Genomic DNA, 23,269 nt, shown 5'->3' with positions numbered 1-23,269 from the left:
CTTGTTTGTGGATGTTGACTTGAGTCATTTCAGGGTACAACTGTATCGTCTGAAGAGAAGAATTATTTCGATAGCATGTACTGTAGGTTTGTTGATATGAAAACTCTGTAGAGACAAAATATACATCAGCATAGTTTTTAGGGAAAAGCAATCAGATATGATCAGATGCAGTTTCAGACTCTTCAAATTGTGATATAATAAATCAGTCTTATTTTATCTCTCAGGCTTATGTTTAGGAAAACACAGTGCACAAAAAAAAAATAAACAATTCACATAACTCTACCCCAAACATGGTACTCAATTGAAGTGTCTTTTAAATTAATATTAAAAGTGTGTAAAGTAAGCAGGCTAATATGAGGCAAATGAATAGGTCCTTGTTTTGGACTATTTGCATATCTGTGCTGGGTATAGCACATTAGCTTGTTTCAAGGTCACAGGGTAGTGAGATCTATAATGGATGAGTTCACAAAATACCTGTTTTGTCTCTCTCAGCTAGCATCAAAAGGACAGACATACACAGGTGGTGTGTAGACTGAAGCTGGCTAGAATGGGGCTGTTGAAATGCACTCACTTGCAGCCAATTTGGCCTTGTATTCTCACTGAATATTATCTCCAGTTTTTGGTCTATCAGGTCTTTGCCAATGTCCTCTAAAGATTATTAAAAAACTGTAATTACTTTATTTTAAATCCCAGACAATTATAACTGTGCAGTATAACTCAAAATTAATAATATCATGTGTTTTGTAGAACAGTGTTATGTGGGTGGCCTATATGCAGAATATGGCAAAGGCCATCATCTGATTCTTGAAAGAGAAACACTTCAGAACGAGCAAGGTCAGGGCGATGTCGATGATGTTAAATGGAGCACTATTGTCCTTGTTATTTTACCAACAAAACCTCTTTGGTTTTTTCCAGAATAACAATGAAAACAAATGCGAGTACAAAAACAAAGAAACAGTGAGACGACTCCCAAGACGTCTTTGCACGGAGGATTTGTTCAGACAAACACGAGAGCACAGACTTGAGCAAACATATTTGAGTGATGCTTTGATGCCAGATGAAATTATGAATCCTCGTTACAAATTCTTATCTAAACTAATGAGAGAGGTGTTGGTATTTTTGGATTCATACAAAGATCCATCATTTGATTTTTTGCACTTATTTTCCACGTCAATCCCAGTTTTCAATATGTTTCTCCATCTGCTTGAAATCTGACATTTGCTTAACAGAACATGGTTTAAATTGATGTTCTGAGCTGATTTTGTTCCAGTAACGACTGGGGATCCAACGGCAGCAACCAGCCCAGAAACAAAATGAATAATTAAATACAGAATTAAGCAAAAATCTGCTTAAAATTTAACATAGGAATTGTATTTATATCTACAGGGACGTATGGTAATCTGTATGTATTTACTTCTTTATATTTAAAATATTTAATCATTGCATCTAAAATGTTACCAATGCATTCTAAATATTACCATGAAAAACTCTTTTTACAAACAAATTACAGTTTCCAATTGTCCCCAACTTTTCTACTCTCGGCAGACAATAAGGCATCATACCATTAATCAATAAACAAAACTTTTTGGTCTACACATATCATGCTTTAACATACCTAATTTATTAATTTTTTTTTCATATTTTTTTTTCTTTTTTTTTTTAAGTATTTCTGAGACTGGGCATTTCTCAATTTGTTTGCTAGTTTCTGCACATTAATTAAACTTTGATTCAACATTCAACCTTAAAATGTCAGCATTAAAAATTCTGGGGTCTGAGGGTGTTTTGGGGCCCTGGAGAAGTTTTGACATGCCCTGACATTTATGCTTTTTTCAGTTGCTTACAAACATATTAATGGCTAAAGTTTAATAACACTGTATTTAAGACAAACTGGGCTACAATAATATGATTGTGATAAACATGATTGTGTTTTTGAGAAAACAACATTTATGCGTACTTTGTGAAAAACTAAATTTTTACAGTCACTGAAATAAGGCCATAAAACACATACAGAACATTTGTGCCCAATACTTTGAAGTTGAAAAGTCAGATTTTTATGTTTTAATTATTATTTTTTTTATTTTATTTATTTTAGTATTATTTTATTTTTTTTATGGACAATTATATGATTAGTTGCAGTCCCCATGTTTGGGTCACAACCCATCAATTGAGAACCACTAATATTACTAACAGAAGACCTATTTTAAAGACATCTATAGGTATCACTTTCTGCTTTATCAGCTTGCTGTGAGACATAAGTAATGTCCAAGGGATATTATTTTACTCTTAAAAATATGAGCTTACGTATCTGCATTGATGTTATATAATTATCATTATTTTCAGTATTTTGTTTATATTTAAGTACAGTATATTTATGTGTTAATTTTTATTTATAATATTATTTTATTAATAATGTTTTTATTTTTATCAATAATATTTTTTGTATTTATTTATTTGAATGTATTAAAAAAAAAAAAATGCAGATTTTTCCAGATATTAGGTGGCCTTACCTACGATGTACTTGCATTTTAATTAATCATTTGATACAATGCACTTATTGTGTACATACATGTTTTTACATTGTAATTATATTTTTAAAAATACCTGAGGCCACCTAATATAAAGTGGGACCGCAGATAAAAAAAAAAAAAACCTTCTTCACCTTCCAAAGTTTGCAAGCCAAAGGTAGAGACGACAAACCACGGGTAAACAGAGACATGTGCAGGCCATGCAGGGAGTCCAAGGCTGTTAGAAAGCGAAGGAACGGTGATGATAAGAAGAAAAGTGCGACTCAAGTGGGAAAAGGGGAAGGATGAATTCGGCTCAGTGCAGGTAGTGCATGAAAGGTGATGATCGCACTCCATATGCTCCATTAGCTGGAGGTCTTCACGGGAGACGCAGAGGATCATCAGAAGTTTCATTTGCACTGAGGAGTTTACTCAGGCTTAACAGCATTATTTATTCAAATTCGAGCAGAAAACAAAACAAATGTTTGTGAAACCTAGTTAGCTGAGTTTCTCATTCAGTTAGGATGCTCCCTATGTAGGCAGCATGGCAGTTCACTAGATTTTAAAACAGAGATCTTGAATGTTCATCCTAATCAAAGCACTTTTGTTGCATCATTTCATTAACACCATTCAACATGTATTACCTGATGAGCAAGATGTCATTTACACTATTATGAAACAGAGGGCAAAAGCATGGCAATTTAATTAGATGGCCCTGTTAACAACAAGCGGGATTATCGTCTTTTCGTTTGCTCAAGTGTAATGATGTGTCTCTATTTTAGATTAGCCTCGAACTTTCTCCTCCATGGGGAGAGGGATAAGACGGCCTCTCAATTCACTGCACATTTGTGTAATAGGCTTCAGCTCTTGTTACTGGATTGAGGAGTAGCTCTTTTCCTCATTTTAAAAAACAGTAATGAGCCATTGGAAAGATTCAGTAGGGTTATGAGAATATAAATGGGAGGACAAAACCAGTGCAATTTGCCTTGGTGACACATTAGCAGCAGCTTTATCACTAGAGGCAGCGTGAGATTCCGTTTTTCACCCACTGAGTTCTGTGGGTGCCCTGCCTTCTGCTTCAGTTATTTCAACCCTCTGCGTGGCCAATTGAAAATACAGGTTTTGTGGGAGACTGTGGGAGTTCGGACACATGAGGCAGGAAATACCACATTCAGAAATGTTCCGCTATCATAGCTAAAATAGTACTGTGGAGGCTTGGTATTAGAATCTGCATATGTTCACGACTTTAAACATTAGCTACCAGAGAATTATTTACAACAAACAAAACATCAGAGATCAGATTTTTGTTTTATAGGTCTCTGATAATTTAGTCTTGTCCGAATTCCAAGAGACAAGTTTATAAGAAGTTATAATCTTTGTTGCAGACTTAATTTTAGTATTTTAAACATTATTGAGATCTTTAAATGAATTTGAGACAAAATGGAGATCATTGCTTAATAATAATAATAATAATAATAATAATTATAATAATGTTTAATTATTTTGTGATATGTGTTAGCCCAAATAATTTAGAATGGTTATATTGCGTTATAATAATCAATTTATTTTAATAATAATAATAACAATAACAATAATACTAATTATTATTATTATTATTATTAAAATAAATTAATTAATTATTATAACGTAATATAATTATTATAAATTATTTGGGCTAACAAATATCAGAAAACAATTAAACATTTACAAATGATTATTATTATTATTGTTGTTGATGTCGTTATTTATATTTTTATTGTTATTATTATCATATACTATTTATGCTTGGAGAGCAGAAAATGTCACAAATTCAGTCCTGTCTTTTCACACGGTCTGTTTTTTTTTTTTTTTTTCCTACAGTGAGTCGCAGATGTTTGTTTACATCAGTAGTATTGTATTTTATTCACTGATAGTTTTAAATGAGTTGTATTGTGGAATGAGCTGTGACTGCTCAGACCTTTCCTGTCTAAGCAGGTGGTTCAGGGCCACAATAGGCGGCAAACTGGACCAAACTTTAGCGTATAACAATTCACTCGTCTAATGAATAACTGCAGATAATGAGGGACAATTGATCCTGATTTTTATCAACCTTGAAACAGTGCCATTGTTAATGTTTTGAGCTGTTTCAGCTGCAGCAGTGCCAGATAGATGTGATAGAGATGGGATTGCAGTGGGTTGATTGCTTTTCTTCACAACTGTAATAACTGAAAGCGGCTAAACGAGCTGCTCTTTTCTGAGGCAAGAGACCTGTAGCTTGCTCTGATGGCACAATGTGACTCATTAGTGTTGTTATTAGAAAGGAGTGAAGAGGCAATCACTGCACAAAACACACCATAATGTTCACTCAGCATGTGTTATATGAAAACACCCTAGTTGTTTGATTTCCCCATTGGGCTAAGAACAAACCAGTAATATTACAAACTAATAAATAAATCCATGCAGGCAGGCAGTGTAGTCATATAATATGTAATGTTGTTCTAAATGTGATTTACAGGGGTTTTTTTATTTATGGACTTTATAATGGAGCATTTAAAAGACATTTTGATTTTATTTTACAAAATTACAGGCTTCTCTGACTGTCCTGCCTTTTCCTGAGAGATCTATTAAAAGCTTTCGGCATACATAAGAACAAGGTGAATGATACGCTAAATGCTTTGAAACATTCCTGACAATATGTAAAACCCACAGGCATCAGCGGTTTGACATTGCAATCTTTTAGACTTTGAGGCACAGTCTTTTGGTGGTATTTTCATCGCTGTAGTTTAACAGCATAGTCTACAATGATTGATGCTGTCACTCCATAGTGACGGATGAAAAAAAAAAAAAAAATTGATTCCAATACATTTTGCGATTTGATGATTGACACTTTTTTGACCAATGGATTCTCCAAGGATATGGGCCTTGTCATTTCAGAATAGGAAGCCATATGGAAAGTGTTAGCTGCCAGTCTTTATCATTTAAGAGATCTTAGAGGAAAACACAAGCATTTTGGTTGACTGCTCTGTGTCAGTGGCAAAACTTCATGGTGTCATATTGCTTTGTAGTGCCCTTATTTATTTTATTTTATTTTGTTTTATTTTTTAAATAGGGTGACTGAATTAAGCATAGTGATACACAGTATTCAAATTAAATAAATATGTTAATAGTGATATACACTCACCGGCCACTTTATTAGGTACACCGGTTAAATTGCTTGGTAACACAAATTGCTAATCAGCCAATCACATGGCAGCAACTCAATGCATTTAGGCATCTAGATGTGGTGAAGACGACTTGCTGAAGTTCAAACCGAGCATCAGAATTGGGAAGAAAGGGGATTCAAGTGACTTTGAACGTGGAATAGTTGTTGGTGCCAGACGGGCTGGTCTGAGTATTTCAAAAACTGCTGATCTACTGGGATTTTCACACACAACCATCTCTAGGGTTTCCAGAGAATCGTCTGAAAAAGAGAAAATATCCAGTGAGCGGCAGTTGTGTGGACAAAAAATACCTTTTTGATGTCAGAGGTCAGAGGAGAATGGGCAGACTGGTTAGAGATGATAAAAAGGTAACAGTAACTCAAATATACACTCGTTACAACCAAGGTATGCAGAATACCATCTCTGAACGCACAACACGTCGAACCCTGAAGCAGATGGGCTACACCAGCAGAAGACCACACCGGGTGCTGCTCCTGTCAGCTAAGAACAGGAAACGGAGGCTACAATTCGCACAGGCTCACCAAAATTGGACAATAGAAGATTGGAAAAACGTTGCCTGGTCTGATGAGTCTTGATTGTGCTGTGACATTCAGATGGTAGGGTCAGAATTTGGTGTAAAGAACATGAAAGTATGGATACATCCTGCCTTGTCTCAAGGGTTCAGGCTGGTGGTGGTGGTGTAATGGTGTAGGGGATAATTTCTTGGCACACTTTGGGCCCCTTAGTACCAATTGAGCATCATTTAAACGCCACAGTCTACCTGAGTATTGTTGCTGAACATGTCCATCCCTTTATTCTGATGGCTACTTCCAGCAGGATAATGCACCATGTCACAAAGCTCAAATCATCTCAGACTGAGTGTGTATTAATATATTAATATATTAAGGCCACTGAGTGTGTATTTTAATATATTAATAGTGATATATTCATAATAGTACAAATTTTAATTCAATAAAAATGTAAAAATAAATAAAAAAATGTAATTCAAATAAAACTACTTCAATTATATAAGCTTTCCAGTGACATTTCCTTAATTTGATTTCCATTATCTTTCACTTTCAGGCAGACATTAAGAACATAGTTATTAATAATAATTATCCATTATTATTTTATTAATAATAATAAAATAATAATGGATAATTAGAAAATATGTTTCTATAAAAAAAACTGTAATGATTTATATTTTACTTTATTTTATACATACATACATTATAAAATATATATATATATATATATATATATATATATATATATATATATATATATATATATATATATATATATATATATATATATATTTTTTTTTTTTTTTAAGCTATGCAGTTTTTTTTTTAGTTCACTACAAAATGTATATTGGTTACATTTATGTCTTTAACTTAACATTCCCTTGTTGCCATATTTTTATGGCTGCTGCTTTTGCAGTCCCTTGTTGCAGTTTTCTATATAGGATGCTTCAGTTTCCACCATTGCATCAGGAGGCAAATCTTTTTTTTTTTTTTTTTTTTTCATTTTAAAGAGCAGTAATGAGCCATTGGAAAGATTCAGTAGGGTTATGAGAATATAAATGCAGAGACGAAGCCATTGCAATTTGCCCGGGTGAAACATTAGCAGCAGCTATATCACCAGAGGCAGCTCACGAATGAGTTTTTCTCCCACTGATTTCTGTGGGTTTTCTGCCTTCTACAGTTATTTTAACCCAGTGCATGTCCAATTAAAAATACAGGTATTGCTCAGAGATGGTGGGAATTTGGGCAGGTAGACAGAAAGATACTTCATCATGAACCTGAGGATGGTTGAGGCTTGTCATTTGGCTGAGAATGATGGATCCATTTTCAGCAGTTTACCACAAACACACGCTCTTGCGGAGAGGTAACCTGAGTTATATAACTCGACTTGCGTGTGTCTCTTTGGAAAATGTTAGCATAGTCATTCTGCCTGTTCATGCTCTGAACTCTGTCCTCTCTCTCTTTTGAGAAGCTCAAACTGGTCTGTTTGAAACAGTGGCCTGAATTTGGGATTCATGGTTAGAAAGCCGAAGCCATCAATTATAGATTGAGATACAGGGATGAAACAATACCTTTGATGTAAGGGAGGAAAGTGGTGAGAACACAGAGAATGAAGAATGGTGAAAAGCACAGTGACTCAAAGAAAGTGCTCGTCACAGGATGAAATATTCACCAGAAAGAAGCGGATGACTCTCTTACACATCTTTTGCTGTGATTGTACTCTCTGGATTAAGCAGAGATACAGTCACTGTATTTACTTTCACTGTGTAGAAAAACATAACAGTTTTAGGGGTTACTAACTAAAGGTAGCCACACTAATAACTTTTTAGCAGCTGTTTCTTTAAGTCGAAATGAATCCCTGTTTGCATTTTGCTTTAATCTTTATTTTTTGTATTTATTTTATTTATTTATTTAGAGAGAAAAAAAAAAACATTTTTTAAGCATTTTTTAAATTCTTCATTCCAGTAAATATTCACAAACAAAGTTCAATAATTTGTATTTACAATTCTTAAATGTTTTTTATTATTATTTTATTTTTGTTATTGATGCCTGGATGAATACGAAAAGTGCAGAACAAATGAGCAGAAACGGGTTACCACAAATGACAGTTATTATTATTATTATTATTATTATTATTATTATTAATCTTAGATGGGTTATTTAAATTATATAAATAAATGGATAATTAAAATGTGTAATATTTTAATATTTTAAAATGCAGACAAATATATTCAGAGACCAGTGGTATTTTAGAATCACTGAGATACTATTATAGTTAAAATGTATATTAATATTGTGATTCCATTTTTATTATTATATTTTCTGTTTTCATTTCAGTTTTATTTATTTTCAGTTTCATTTTCAATTATTTTATTTTTTAGTTTTATTTTACAAGTTGTAGTAAATTTGCTGTGTTTTTGTCATTTGTATTAGTTTCAGGTATTTTAGTATATGAAGTTAAACAGCGAAAATGAAACTAGCTGAAAGAAAATAAGATATATATATATATATATATATATAATTGGGCAATTTAATTTCTTCAACCTTGTGCCATGCACACACACAGACTTACTTAAGCTATAACTCATGAAACTTGTTCTTTTGAAGTATTTTCAATTTTATTACAGACAGAAAATGATTGTTCTGGAGTAAAAATTTAATTAGTCCTATCAGGACTTTCCCCCTGCTGTTATGATTTGATAGATGACACAATATTGTCATACACTGGTGGCTTACTTGGATAACTGGATTTATTTGAAACTAAATTAATTTATGTTTTCCATTACACATTTGTCTGAATCATAGTCATTTACATGCTAAATATGTAACGGCACGTGAGTGTATCAGCAGTCAAATTGCAGAAATTTGGAAGACTCTGACCTCAGTATCTGCATACGCAGCTTTTTTTTTTTTTTTTTTGCTTGGAATACAGACTTCTTTTGCAGATCAATTATTCAGTCATACTGGAGTGTGTTTGTTCACGTTGGTGTACCTGTGTGTGTGAGTGAGTGAGTGAGTGAGTGAGTGAGTGAGTGAGTGAGTGAGTGAGTGAGTGAGTGAGTGAGTGATTGAGTGACGTCCCTTAAGAAAATGCTTGTGCCTGCATGGATGACTCACTAAAACTTCAGTAAGCAGAATTTACCATAAAATATTTACTTTTTCAGCAAACATAGATAGCAGACTCCCGTATGAGGCAGGCCCGATAGGACCCAACTAAATAATATCTCTGAGATACTGGCTGCTTGGTTTATTCAGACTGAAACATGGAACACAATCAAGAAAACTGACAGACTGTCTGGGTACCATTTCCAGTTTCAGTCAAGTTATAAACAACATTACCTTAACAGAGGATGACCTGTTCATCTCATCACGTCAATCAAACCACAGTGTGTAATTCTGAGGCGTTATTTTAATCGACCGAATGTAGATTTATCTACAAAGCCTAAAGAATCATTTGATTGATGTTCAATCAATTCAATTACTGTGTGGTTCTATAATTAGAAGGATTTCCAAACTCAAGGGTTACACTTTAGAACAAATTCACTATTAGAGGATAACCACCTAATTAAAATGTTGTCAGAATTGTTATAAAGAAACCTTGGATTCTAGAATCACAGTATTAAAATTAGAATCATAGTTCATACACCAGTCTCTATAGATGGGAGAATAAAAATATGATCTATAAATTATGCATATAAACACTTCATGTATTTTTTTTTATTTTTACTCAAAGTGTACATTTTTTAATTAGCATTATTTGAACTTACCATTTAACCAAGAATCCTAAAAACGTGTCAACAAAAAATATTAAATAGCACAGTTTTCTGTTGAAGGAAATGTTTCTTGAGCACCAAATCAGCATATAGAATTATTTCTGAAAGATCATGTGACACTGAAGACTGGAGTAATGACTGATGAAAATTCAGCATATAATTTTAAAAGATGTTACCACAAAGTCACAGCAATCTGAATATGAGATCTATATTTTTAATAAAAACTATGTTTTCTTTTGCTTTGTACACTGCTTGTACCATGTTTGTTTTTCTTTATAAAATACAACCTTATAAAATATAAATAACAACATGCCCTAGAAAATCGTTGCAAGACTTTTGCGTAAGAATTTTCTAGGGGAAAACAGAAAATGTGAATCTAACTTGCATCTGCTGCTTGCATAAGTGAACTGGGTTTAGCCTTTACTATTAAATCCTCACTAAATAACAGACTAGTGAAAAATACACACACATCCTGATAACAATATACTGAAAACATCCTCCGGGTCCTGATTATGTCATAAATTTTTGCTACTAGATGATTAATCACATAAGTGGCAACTTTTCTTTACAGAAGTTTTATCAAATGTGTGATTACAGTGTTGCATTATGTTTTTTTTTTTTTTTTTCAGTTCCTGCCAGGATTGTAAACATATCCACGGATGTTTCAGTGAACGAGGGTAGTAACGTAAGCCTCATGTGTCTGGCCATCGGACGACCTGAACCCAGCATTTTTTGGAAATTCCGTTCTTCAAAAGGTGATGGAAAAGGTAAAGGAAATCTTTCTTTATGTTGCAATGCTGTTTACAGAAAATATAGCATTGTTAATTATCTCGGCAATGCCACTAGTTATATTTCTTAAAGTGATAGCTCACCTAAAATAAACATTCTGTCATCATGGACTTTAATTTCAGTCTCTCCCACAAAAATGACCTAGGATATACAGTACCGCAGGACTCGTATGGAGCACTATTATGATGCTTTTGGTGAGTCCTTTTGGTGTTTAAAAATTCAAATTTGAATTCCAAAATGTCTTCTTTTGTGTTCCACGGAAGAAAGAAAGAAAGTATTTTTGCAGGTTTGGGTGAATAAATGATGACAGATTTGATTTCGGGTGAACTGTCTCTTATATTGAAGCTCACTCATGGTCATGAGCTGAATTGATCGGGCTCAATTATCTATTGTATCTTGTGAGAGTCTCAATCAGCTCAATCAGCTTCATTCAATATACAGCTTTATGTTAATGTCTCATTTTCTATTCATCGGTAGGCAGTGGCTCCACACATGAATCTTCAAATTTTTCTTTCAATTAGATATATAGAAATATGTCAAACTTTAGATGAGGAAAGTGAATCTGGGGCAATTTTTGAAGAGGGTTTGGATATGACATCAAATAATGTCAAGCAGCCTCAGCACAGCTAAGAGTAAATCTCTCACGTTTACTACGTATTCATGTCTTCCTCCACTACCCGACTTCCAGGACACTGGCTGCATTTTAATTCATCTGTTATAATGGAAACCACAGCTGTACACGAATCAGGCAAGAAAAGAAAAGATTCAGCCTGCGAAATGACTATACAGAGAAAGCAATATAAAAGTCTATGCACGGGGTGTCATTTAATGTCAGCCAGCTTGCAGGAATAGGACGTTATCTGTGTTGACATTTATGTGTGAAGCCTAATGAAAGAAATAAGACGTGAGGGATGTTTCGTTCTCTTTTTTTCTGTCAACTTTCACAGCTGAAGTGGAAACCTGCATATTAATTTTTTTCTGGATTGTTCAGCAGCTCTGTAGACACAGCTAAATGTTGATCTTCTTCAGTTACACAATCCTAAGGATAAACTGAGGTATTTGAGAGTTTAAATAAAATTAATCTTTTTATTTCATGAACTGCACATTGGAACATTTGAAATTAAATATATTTTTTCCACAGCCACTGATCTACAGTCACATTTCCCCCATCAGACTTATAGTTAAGGTTTGGATGTGGATAGGAGAAACTGATCCTAGACCAGCAGTTATGAGCAGCTTTATCTCAAACAAGTGTGTGTGTGTGTGTGTGTGTGTGTGTGTGTGAGTGAAGAAGATTTAAATAATCTAAAGGAACTTTTCCACTGTAAAGAAGCTGTTGCGCAGCAGGAAGTTTCCATGGATGTTAAAAGTTCTTCATTTGATCGACAGATTGTGATTTTATATCTTACAAACGTGGCTTTATACATCAAACATCTTACATTGTGATTTTATCTCAATTGTGACTTTATATCTCACAAATACTACTAAATATCCCACAAATGCAATTATATATCTCACAATTGCAACTTTATATCTCACAATTCCAACTTTACATCTTGCATTGTGATTTTTTATCTCACAATTGCAACAATGCCATAGAAGAACCATTTTGAGTTCGTCAAAAAATTTAAAATAAAACCTTTCAAGAACCATTTTTATCTTAGTATAAAGAACATTTTAATAATCTAAAGTACATTTTCCACTATAAAGAATGTTTTGTGCATTGGAAAATTCTGTGGATGTTAAAGGTTCTTCATAAGAATGTATGTTGACAGATTAATGAATCATGAATAATGTGATTAATGAATAAATAAAACTGACATTTAGAAGGAGCTTCTCGTTTATACCGGAATTCACAAGAGCCTGGCAAAAACGTTAACACTTGCGCTGCTTTTTAACACTTCTTTAAAAGACAGAATAGAATTAAGCAGTTGTAATATCAAATTAGATAAATGTTTTAATTGTGTTAAATACATGTAATGGTGTTACACTTATTTAACTAATCTCATAAATTAGCATTTAAATAGCTTGCCATAACACATGTTGCATATTTCATCATTTTGTGGGTCATTGAATTTTTAGTTTGAACTGATTCCAGAACCTGTTATGTTGGCAAGAGAAATTCAACCACTGAAAATTGCTATTGACAAACACTGGCATGAAAAGACAGAAAATAAGATGTCAATACATGAAAGGCAGTTGCACTCTTCAGAGGGTGTAATACTTTTTTGGAAACAGAAAATGCATTTTCAAAAGTGCTTATCAAATTGTTTGAAGAACGTCTTTGAGTGCACTGCACTGACATTGAAGATAACTGATTTTTTTCCTCAACATACAGTGGAAAGTTCAAGGCCTTTAATTTGGCATTGTCAAGATTTGATTGGCATGCCGGTGGCACAGCGGTCTGATATTGTGGTGTTCCCGTTGAATGGCAATCACACTGTTGTTGCAATGCATATTATTTGCAGAGGTAGAGCTGTCACGGGCTACAAAGAAAGCAAAAAGTTGGGACGCTAAGAAGTCGCTTTTATTTTGATACATGTGTGATCAACATGCAAATATTTCATTACTTGCATGAGTAAACATGCCTCGTAATGCAGGGTGTATAAATGCATGCTTTCCATGCACTTGTACAAGAGCGATATTTTTACGCCTTCAATGATAATTGAATTAGATGGATCTGCAGTTACATGATGCAGCAGTGAAAATTGTGTTTTCAAGTGGCCAGCTGTTGTTGTAGTTTGCCGATTCTTCATTCACAACATATGGCAGACTGGATTTGTCCCCTACAGATGACATTGCACCATTTGGCACTTTAGAAAATGGATTTGCACTCATCATGCGCAGTTTGTGAGCACCCACAGGCTGCGTGTCAGTGGGAATATCCCACTCTAATGGGTTTAATTCTGAGGGCTCCCGTTGCACTTGGCAGGTTCTCATCCACTCATACAGACCTCTAGAAAGACAGTGAGCTCTTTGGAGGAAAATTTAAATTGGGGCTGCTTTCAGACAGATGCACATATGTGTGGATGATATAAGTATTGAATAATTTGTGTTCCATTGATCTTGTTTAGAATTCCACAACATCGCTGGTTAAGCATGCTTTAGCATTTGCACGCATAAACAAGGTCTGGAGCTGCACAGCATAAGCATTTTTAAGCCTTAAGGCTAAAGTTCAGAATGCTGACACCATGAACTTGCTTTCATGCCTACTTGAACATTAGTTGATCAGTGTGTTAGTAATGGAAGATTTTTTTTATTTAAATTTTTTTGCCTCGAGAAAAAAAGTTAATGACTTTAAATCTCACTGTTGCAACTCTATTTCACAAATGCGAAATCTCGTTTGCAACAGCACAGTATTATCTTACAATTATTATTTTATATCTCACCAATGACTAGATTTCATACTGTAAGTTTGACAATATAATTTTTTTCATTGAATTGTTTATTCAAGTAAGACATTATTTAGGAATTTAGCATTTAACTAGTTTTGAACGTTTTAGCCATTTTTTATTTTTTTTTCTCACGGCAGTGGTACAAACATCATGTTTAATGTAAATTTTTGCACTATTTTGCTTCTAATAGCACTTGATCCAAGTGGATAATTTTATCAATGCTATAATTTTGCATTGTTAGATTTTTAACTTAAGCCAATTGGGACTACACAGTTTCTCACATAACAATATCTCGAAATTGTGATTTTATTTCACCAATGACTATAACCCATAAGTGTGACTTTAGATCTCACATTTGCAACTTAATATATTAGATCTGTGACTTTATGTCTAACAAACTTAAGTTCATATTATGTTTGTGAATTTATATATTTATACAAACAAATGAGACTTAACATCTCACAAATGTGACTACATATCAAAGTTGCAACGTTATATCTCATAATTGCAACTATATATGTCACAATTTCAGCTTTATATCTCACAATGTTACTTTACATTTCACAATTGCAGTTTTCTCGTATTGTGACTTAATCTTACAATTGAAACTTACAATATGATTTTGTATGCTAAACCTTTCTCTTAGATCTGTAAGGTTGAAACCACAGGAGCCACTGTTCATGAACAATGTAATGAGTAATACTATTACTCTTTCATACTGAAAAGATATGATTTTTTTTTCTTTGCAGCTCTTGGGTCACATCTATATTGAAGCAAATAGTGTTCAAGTATTTTTCATGCTTTTTAGGGATTTTCTACCAGCACTTGGATTGGCCTTTTAACATATTTTCTTACCTCTTGTTTTTGAAAAAATCTCATTATTTTATACCCAGAAAAAAAGGAGCTTCATTTTTTCCTTTTTGTATGTTGCAGTCAAATATTCAGCAAGAAACTAGCCATGCTTCAGTGACCATGCCAAATAACACTTGTTGTTTGCAGATGAGGTTGTCTGAGGTAATGCAGGCTTTGCGCCGCTTCCCAACGGCCACACGCAATGGCTTGGAGAAAAATGAGAAGCCAATGCCTGATGAGGAAATGGGGGTCAAGGGGAGAAATTAGCTTACACACGGTGCCAATGTTTCTCAAAGTCATGTCAAACCGTGGCTGTTTTTCAGCTGAATAGCAGACAGGTGTGCAAGACCTCCGCTCAATGCTTTCTGTGCTTGGCCGTCTAAATCACCAACCCAACAAACTCGGCTCATTCTGCCTGAACTTTGCTCATTAATAATTCAAAGGTGGTGAAACGGCCGCTGCCTGTGTCTGGAGTGTATTTTGTGTGGAGGCGATGGAGTCTCATTTTGCCTGACATGATTGATCTCGGTGGGTTTCTCCATGTGGCAGCCCCCCCATGACGCAGTTGGATGGAGCGTCAGCCTGGAAACTCGGCAATGCGAGTGCTTCATAACAGCTTAATAATGTGTCATCGTGCTCCGCTCCTATGAGTCTCACTCTGACTAATTTTTAAACATAGCTAATTCATCATTGCGTGTCTCTTTGTAAAGCCTGTTAAAATCCCTTCACGGGCATTTGATTCTGACACTGCAACAAACATAAGAGTTTCAGTGGCAAGATATGAGACTCGTCAATCTGTTTTTCTCTTCTGTGACTGCATACTACAAGCTGAGAGTCTATTTGGAGATTAGCGACTTTTAATGTGTAAAAAATTACAGTTTTACCTATAATGTGTATAGTTGATGAAAATTATAATTTACTATTTGTGAACTCCCATTATAGCTTGCAGAATGAAAATGAATCTAAAACAACATCCATTTCAAAAAATCCCATGCAGTTGTAGTGCTTGTAATATCAAATCAAGCACAATGAATAGAGATGTGTGTTAATTTACCAAAGAATTATGTTCAAGCTCTGCTGACAGCTTCTGTTTTGAAAGTGAACCCAGGATATCTGAAATTCAGAGAGTGACAAATCTAATTGCAGCAAATTACACTTTCTTATTCTTTTGACATATTTTTCCCATATAATTGTATTTCAAGAGATGCCCTGTTGTACTTAAAGCACATTTAACATTTCTCACATTTGATCATTTTGGCTATTTATGAAGCTGAAATTAAATATTATATTTATCTTTCTCTTGAGCAGGACTTTTTTATATAACATATATTATATTATAAAATGTATATTAAATCTCAAATGTATTCTTTGTGGCAGGTTTGTGTTAAATGTGGACAGACAACTTCCGTATTTCGACTGCAAGAAGCCATCTGACCTGAATTACCAACCACAGTTAGTTCTTTTTACTGTAGGTTCAGGAATGGATAATTCTGAAACTGAGAGAACAAACAACACCAGTGCTCCTTGTAAATGTCGTGTACATATGAAGCAGTCATGTACTATATGCTGTACATGCTAGTTTCTCCTAGCTCCTTTTGCCCTTTGAGTCACCCCGTGCTTGTTTTAATTAGACTTTGAGGAAGCAAAGCTGCTTATTGATTAGTCATTGTTTTCTGGAAAGGTCATACATCTAAATAAGTGTGGTTGTGAGACCCGATGTCAGATCTCAGATTAAGTTTTGATGCTAACAGGGGGAGTAGCCTGGGATGAGTCAGGAGAAGTAGAGGCTGATCAGTGTAGCAGCACCAAAGCCCATCATTAAAGGCAGAGAAGGCAGAAATAAATTACTGCATGATTTGAGGTGTTGGAGGCCTCTCAGGGTGAGCCGGGAGACTGGGAGTTTGCAGTCATTTTGTCCTCAGATGGCATTTCACAATGCTCTGTGAGCACACTGGCTACTACATATTGCATTAGCCATCCATCCATCCATTCATACTATACATAAAAGTGTAAATAATAATAACAAATCACTATTATTGCTGTTTGTGCTCTGCTTTGAATATGAACACTATTCTATATACTGTATACAGTCCATACATATAGCAGATAGCTTTGATTTAAATGTAGTTAAAGGGATAGTTCACCCAAAAATGAAAATTTGATGTTTATCTGCTTACCCCTAGGTCATACAAGATATAGGTGACTTTGTTTCTTCATTAGAACACAAGCCAAGATCTTTAGCTCAAACTGTTGCAGTCTATCACTCTTATAATGTAAGTGGATGGGAATCACGGCTAAAACATACAATAAAAAAAAAAAAAAAAAAAACATACAAACCCTGCGGCTCGTGACGATTCATTGATGTGTTAAGACACAAAACGATCGGTCTGTGCAAGAAACTGTATTTACACAATTTTTTTTTTTTTTACCTCTGATTCACACAATGTCTGAACTGCTGGAACTCTCCTGAGTGCCACCACCTATTTCTCAAATGGACCATTGACACTATATCTACAATCTCAATTAGGAGTGTCAATGGTCCACTTGAGAGATAGGTGGCGCTAATGCACTTATAAGTCTGCGATCCACCATAAAGCAAGAAGAAGAAGAAGACGCCTCACTCGCCTGGCCACCTGCTGCTGAGAACGAGAACAAGAGGGCGCGCTCAGGAGAGTTCTAACAGTTCAGACATTGCATGAATCAGAGGTAAAAAAAAAAAAAAAAGATATAAATACTGTTCAGTTTCTTGGACAGACCAATCGTTTTGTGTCTTTACACATCAATGTATGGTCATGAGCCACAGGGTTTAATTTGGTTTTGTTTGTGTATGTTTTTTTTTGTTTGTTTGTTTGTTTTATTGTATGTTTTAGCCATGATTCCCATCCACTTCCATTATAAGAGTGATAGACTTAAAATCTTAAAGTTAAAAATCTTGGTTTGTGTTCTTCTGAAGAAACAAAGTCACCTACATCTTGAATGCCCTGGGGGTAAGCAGATAAACATAAAATTCAAATTTTTGGGTGAACTATCCCTTTACGATTGATTTTCATTAGACAAGAGATAAATTTTGACTTTTTACATGGCATTACATAACTTGCTTGTTAACTCACCCGGTGCAGCGTTGCACTTGTGATGCAATCAGGTACGATTTCCATGAAACATGATAAAAGAGCTCAAAGGTTTGTAGAAGTAAAGGGATTTTTTTTTTTTTTTAATAAAGCATTAATCTTAGTGCCACTCACTGGACATTTCATTTCCAAACTGCCATGATATGTACAATAACCACATAATAAAACACTGACTCACATTCATCTGTTTCAGAAAAAAAAAAAAACTGAATCAAGCTTTTAGTGCCACTCACTGAACATTGTCGCAAAACTTGCATAAAGTGAAGTGTTGTGTGGCCAAGTATGGTGATCCATACTCGGAAATTGTGCTCTGCATTTAAACCATCCAAGTGCACACACACAGTAGTGAACACACAGTAGTGAACACACACCTGGAGCAGTGGGCAGCCATATTGCTGCGGCGCCCAGGGAGCAGTTGGGGGTTTGGTGCCTTGCTCAAGGGTCTCACCTCAGTCGTTGTATTGATGATGGAAGAGAGTGCTAGTCATTCACTCCCCCACCTACAATTCCTGCCAGACCTGTGACTCGAACCCGCAACCTTCGGGTTACAAGTCAGACTGTCTAACCATTGGTCCACGATTGCACTAAAAAAAGTAATAAAGCAGTGTAATATTATTTTGCAGAAATGTCTGTATAGGTGCTAACATTTAATATTTGTACCACTATTTGAATCAAAGAAAAATTACAACCGGTTTAAATGACTAAAATAAAATACTTAAAAAATAAAATAAAGTAAAACAGTGGCAGAAAGGGAGGGTTTTTGAAGGTTGCACTAAAACATTAATATATATTTTATATGTATATTAATATATTAATATATACTTTTTTAAATGTATTCATTATTATTATTATTTGTAAATTATGATTTGTAAATTATTTTTGCAATTCTTTTTGGAGATGATAGTAGTAATTTTAAATTTTTAGTAATCTTAATACATATTTTGCAATAGATAAGTAAGATCTGGGGGAAAAAAATATAAAAATTAAAACACCAGCGGCACTTTTGAAAAGCACCAGGTGCCACTAATATTACACCTCTCCCTCCATTTCATATTTCCGCCCAACTCCCTCTTTCATTTAGACATCTGAGAAATGCGCAAATGCGACACAATGTCAGCTAAGCAGAAGAAAAGCTTTGCTTCAAGAAAATTTTGTAACTATCAGACGGAGGCGAAGGTGTTTTCGTAATTATTGTAGTTTCTTTTTGCACCATGGCTTCAGGCACAAAGTGACCTCTGGTGAGCGGCCCCAGGATAATTGTGTAGTTATTTTGTGGTAATTAGGGCATTGTAAAATAAAGCGTTATCATTTTTCCTCATAACCTTTCTTTCTGCTCTGCTGAGAAGGTGTGATTGTATCACCATACATCAAATTAAACTGTCCCCATTCTGTCTGTGTCTAGAAAGCCCAGCCAGGAGAGTGGAAGTAGTTTCCTGGCTCGGAAAATGTTTTCATGCCTTTTTTCCACTTTGAAACCGGATGTGGGTCAAATGTGAGTATGAAACCAAGCAGATGTACCCTTTAAAGCAGAGGTACTAGAAGGAGCAAAAGAGGCTTGTTTACTTTCCCTGCTGCTTGTCTGTGTGTGTTTATGTGTAGGCGGGTGAACATGTATGCATTTGCTCTCATCATGTGAGTGGGATATATGTGGGCCAGGCAGAGATACAGCTATAATCTCAAGTGTTGTTTTTTCATTGTTGTCATATTGTTTATTTATCGCATTATCTCTCCTGGTTCAGTCTAGCTCTCAAGCACATGCTTACATCCACAAGCGCTATTCTCTTACAGGCTAATTAAGTAAATGCTCCCTTTACAGCTACAACTCCGAATTCAATGAGATTTCATTTAAGCGCTTTAGCAGCACGTTTCTGCCTACCAGGTACGACCGCTGTAGCAAATTGGTTTAAAGAGAAATCATTTGGATTACTTTTATATCTCCATAATTCTCTCTGTCTTCTTACAGGCTTTTGTATTCACCAAAGAGATTTAGCATAATGCGACCTCATTTTACACGCCACAACACTGAGAGGATTAACACTGGAAATACACAAAACAACAGAATTTAAGTTTCACTGGTCAATGGGTAACTACAGTAAGAGAGATATAAAAATACTAATTTTAATGTTAGCAAACAGAACGACATACAGTAAATGTCTCCCGTCTCCTAAATCTCAGGAACTGGAAGGTTTTGAATGACAAGTCCAGTTACACAAGTGGTTTTGTACCTTAGTTTCAAACTAGGATCATTTTGTGAATATTATCCTCCAAATTAAAATTGCAGTATCATCAGTTTTGTTTCAGCTCTTGGACATACAAGTGAACTGAATAATAATAATAATAATAATAATAATAATAATAATAATAATAAAAAAAAACTAAAAACCTGGCACAATTCAGAGAAGAGGCAGCAATATAATTAAGGTAGAAAAAATGTGTTTTTTTTTTCTTCTTTTCTCATAAACATCTGGCTAGGTAAAATAATATTTTGAATCTATATTAAAAATCTATCTATCTATCTATCTATCTATCTATCTATCTATCTATCTATCTATCTATCTATCTGGGCAAGTTAACACGTTATTATCAAGTTAACGCATTAATTAATTAACACCAACAATTATTTTATCATGCATTAATGCAGTTTATTATTATTATTTTGAAACACTGGCTCTGAATACACATACAGACAAACCATGGGTTACAGGAGGGGTGGGATGTTGATCAGTACTGGCTTGGGATGGGCGTCATTACGCATCTCAACCAATGAGAGCATTTGGAGAAGGCCTTAGACTGCAGGAGAGCGTACATGAATGCTCCCAATCAAATTATTTAGGCCATTCACAAACCACTGTTCTCTCTTATTTTTAACAGAAAAGAATGTAACATGCTCATAATCACAACTTCATAAGTGGGAATCAGGAAGTTTGAAGACAGAGAAAAGCTCTCGCTCAGCACAGTGGAGTGCAGTGTTTTGTTAACTTTGTGGTTTATTATTTTGAGTTGTTTGGAATGCGGTGACAAACGGCCCTCTCACAATATATATGCAGAATTGTGCTGCATGTATCTGGCGCGGTTAATGCTCACACTACATGTGTACCACATCCGAGCCCAACTGAACCATGCTCTGGCCCACCTCTTCCAACCGAGCCAGGGATGGCTAAACGAACCAAGCCTGCGGCACGGAGCGATCACACTAGTCAAACGAACCAGGCTTTGGGGGTCAGACGCGCTCGGGCACAGTTAGGATTGCTTAGTGTGAGTACACCCTTATTCTCCTGCACACAAGAGTGTCTACCCGCCCACACCTGCCCATCAAGTGTTGTCCCGCGCCACACTCTGTTGTGTTGGGTCCAGCGATAGTGCAGGTCTCTACTTGGAAGGTGCCTGTTATAACGTTATGGTCGAGGCTCTGGACTCTGCGCATAACTTGCTTTTCCATAACAAACTCAAAAATATTTTCTATAAAAACATTAATGCCCTGGCAGTGGCAAAAAGCTTTGGTTTTATATTTAATTTAATTTAATTCCATTAATGTTATAAATTGAGATTTACAAGAAATATTTTATCTACTATGAAAAAGGAATACTGCTGTAAACAAAGCACCTTTTGTTTAAAGTGTTTGCAAACCAAATGTTATTGCACTTTTGTTCATATAGCAGTAATTTTAAATGAAAAAGTACACTACTTTTGAATTCATTATTGAATTCTGTGCATAACAATGTGTTTAATCGCAAAGTAGCAGAAAATCATGTGATTAATCACAATTAAAAATTTGAATCGTTGCCCAGCACTAATATATATATATATATATATATATATATATATATATATATATATATATATATATATATATATATATATATATATATATATATATATAAACCTAAAAGTATGTCAGTGATCCCCGGTCTGCCATAATATATATGTATATCATATTTCTATCAATCACTCTATCTCTCCCTTTATCCTTTTTTGGATTTCTAACTTTCCTAACTATCGTTTAACCCAAAACTTTTACACTGTTCTTTTGCTGCCTTGCAAGACCGGGTATTTCCTTCAGGGTATGCAAATCTAGTTTTATAAACAACATTTATTCAAAACTCAGTTATAATGAGGAAAATTGTATAAACAAACAGGCAAGAGGAAGGATATTGTGAATGATGGGAGTTCAGATTTTGCAGAAATCTGCTGAGCTTTGGCAGAATTGCAGGCCTAGCTATATCTACATATTATATAACGTACGTACATGCACATATATATATATTCATGTAGTTAGTCCTGTGAGAAGTTATGCTGTGGATATATGTGGAGATGTGACCCCTACAGCAGTGCAGGCCTGGTTATCAGCTATCTGTCGGATTAACAGTGGGATCAATGAAGAGCTGCCAGGACAAGCCTGACTAATCCACTGTAGTTTAACTCCAATGGGACGGGAATGAGTGCGGGCACTGTGAGACTCTTTTAAAACATTTACTGTAGATATTTTATCTCTTCTATTGTGTTGAGGATTCATTTAGTCAGTAAGTGAGCATTGCCACAGCAGCGTCTTTCTTTAGCACAGGCATAATTTATAGCATAGTGTTTCAAATGCAATATGACATTGCAAGTACAATTGCAGTGTACATTATTTGTTACATTATTCATTTCTGCAATGAGCATCCCTGCCTGTGTGTGTAGAGTTTTTATGTGAAACATCTGATGGAGATGGCATTATCTGACGGTTTCATTATTTGCTAATGATGAACATTTTGACTAATTCTTTCACACAAGGCCTTCTTTCATCCCACTGTGAGAAAAGAAAAACTGAGTGAAAATTTTCACAACCCAGCTATACCATCCGGAAATAATGAAGTAGCAACACTACAAACTTATACATTTTTCAGTAGTGTGACAGAAAATTCGAAATAACTCTCTTTTCTGTTTTAGGTTATATCTGTCGTTAAACATTTTGGGATTGTTTATTATTATTATTAATATTATTTTTATGCATTCAGCAAGGGAACATTTAATCGAACAAAAGTGACAGTAAAGACATATGATTTTCCAAAATATGTGTATTTAAAATAAATGGTGTTCATCAAAAATAAAAAAGTATCACAGTTTCCAATCAGCTTTGTCATTA

At 34.7% G+C, this 23,269-nt stretch overlaps 1 protein-coding gene across 2 annotated transcripts in view; it reads left to right on the top strand.

The window, feature by feature from the left end:
* The window catches only part of LOC109087628 (opioid-binding protein/cell adhesion molecule-like), a 142,495-nt gene that overhangs the window by 102,749 nt on the left and 16,477 nt on the right, over positions 1–23,269 (top strand). For both annotated transcript variants that reach the window (XM_042732785.1, XM_042732784.1), the window contains one exon: positions 10,613–10,750. In XM_042732785.1, coding sequence (XP_042588719.1) covers positions 10,613–10,750 — 138 coding nt within the window. The remainder of the gene's footprint in view (positions 1–10,612; positions 10,751–23,269) is intronic.

This window comes from Cyprinus carpio, chromosome B10, assembly GCF_018340385.1.
Source record: "Cyprinus carpio isolate SPL01 chromosome B10, ASM1834038v1, whole genome shotgun sequence".
Classification (NCBI taxonomy): Eukaryota; Metazoa; Chordata; class Actinopteri; order Cypriniformes; family Cyprinidae; genus Cyprinus; species Cyprinus carpio.
The sequence above is the reverse complement of the archived record's forward strand: the minus strand, read 5'-3'. Positions and strand labels throughout refer to the sequence as shown.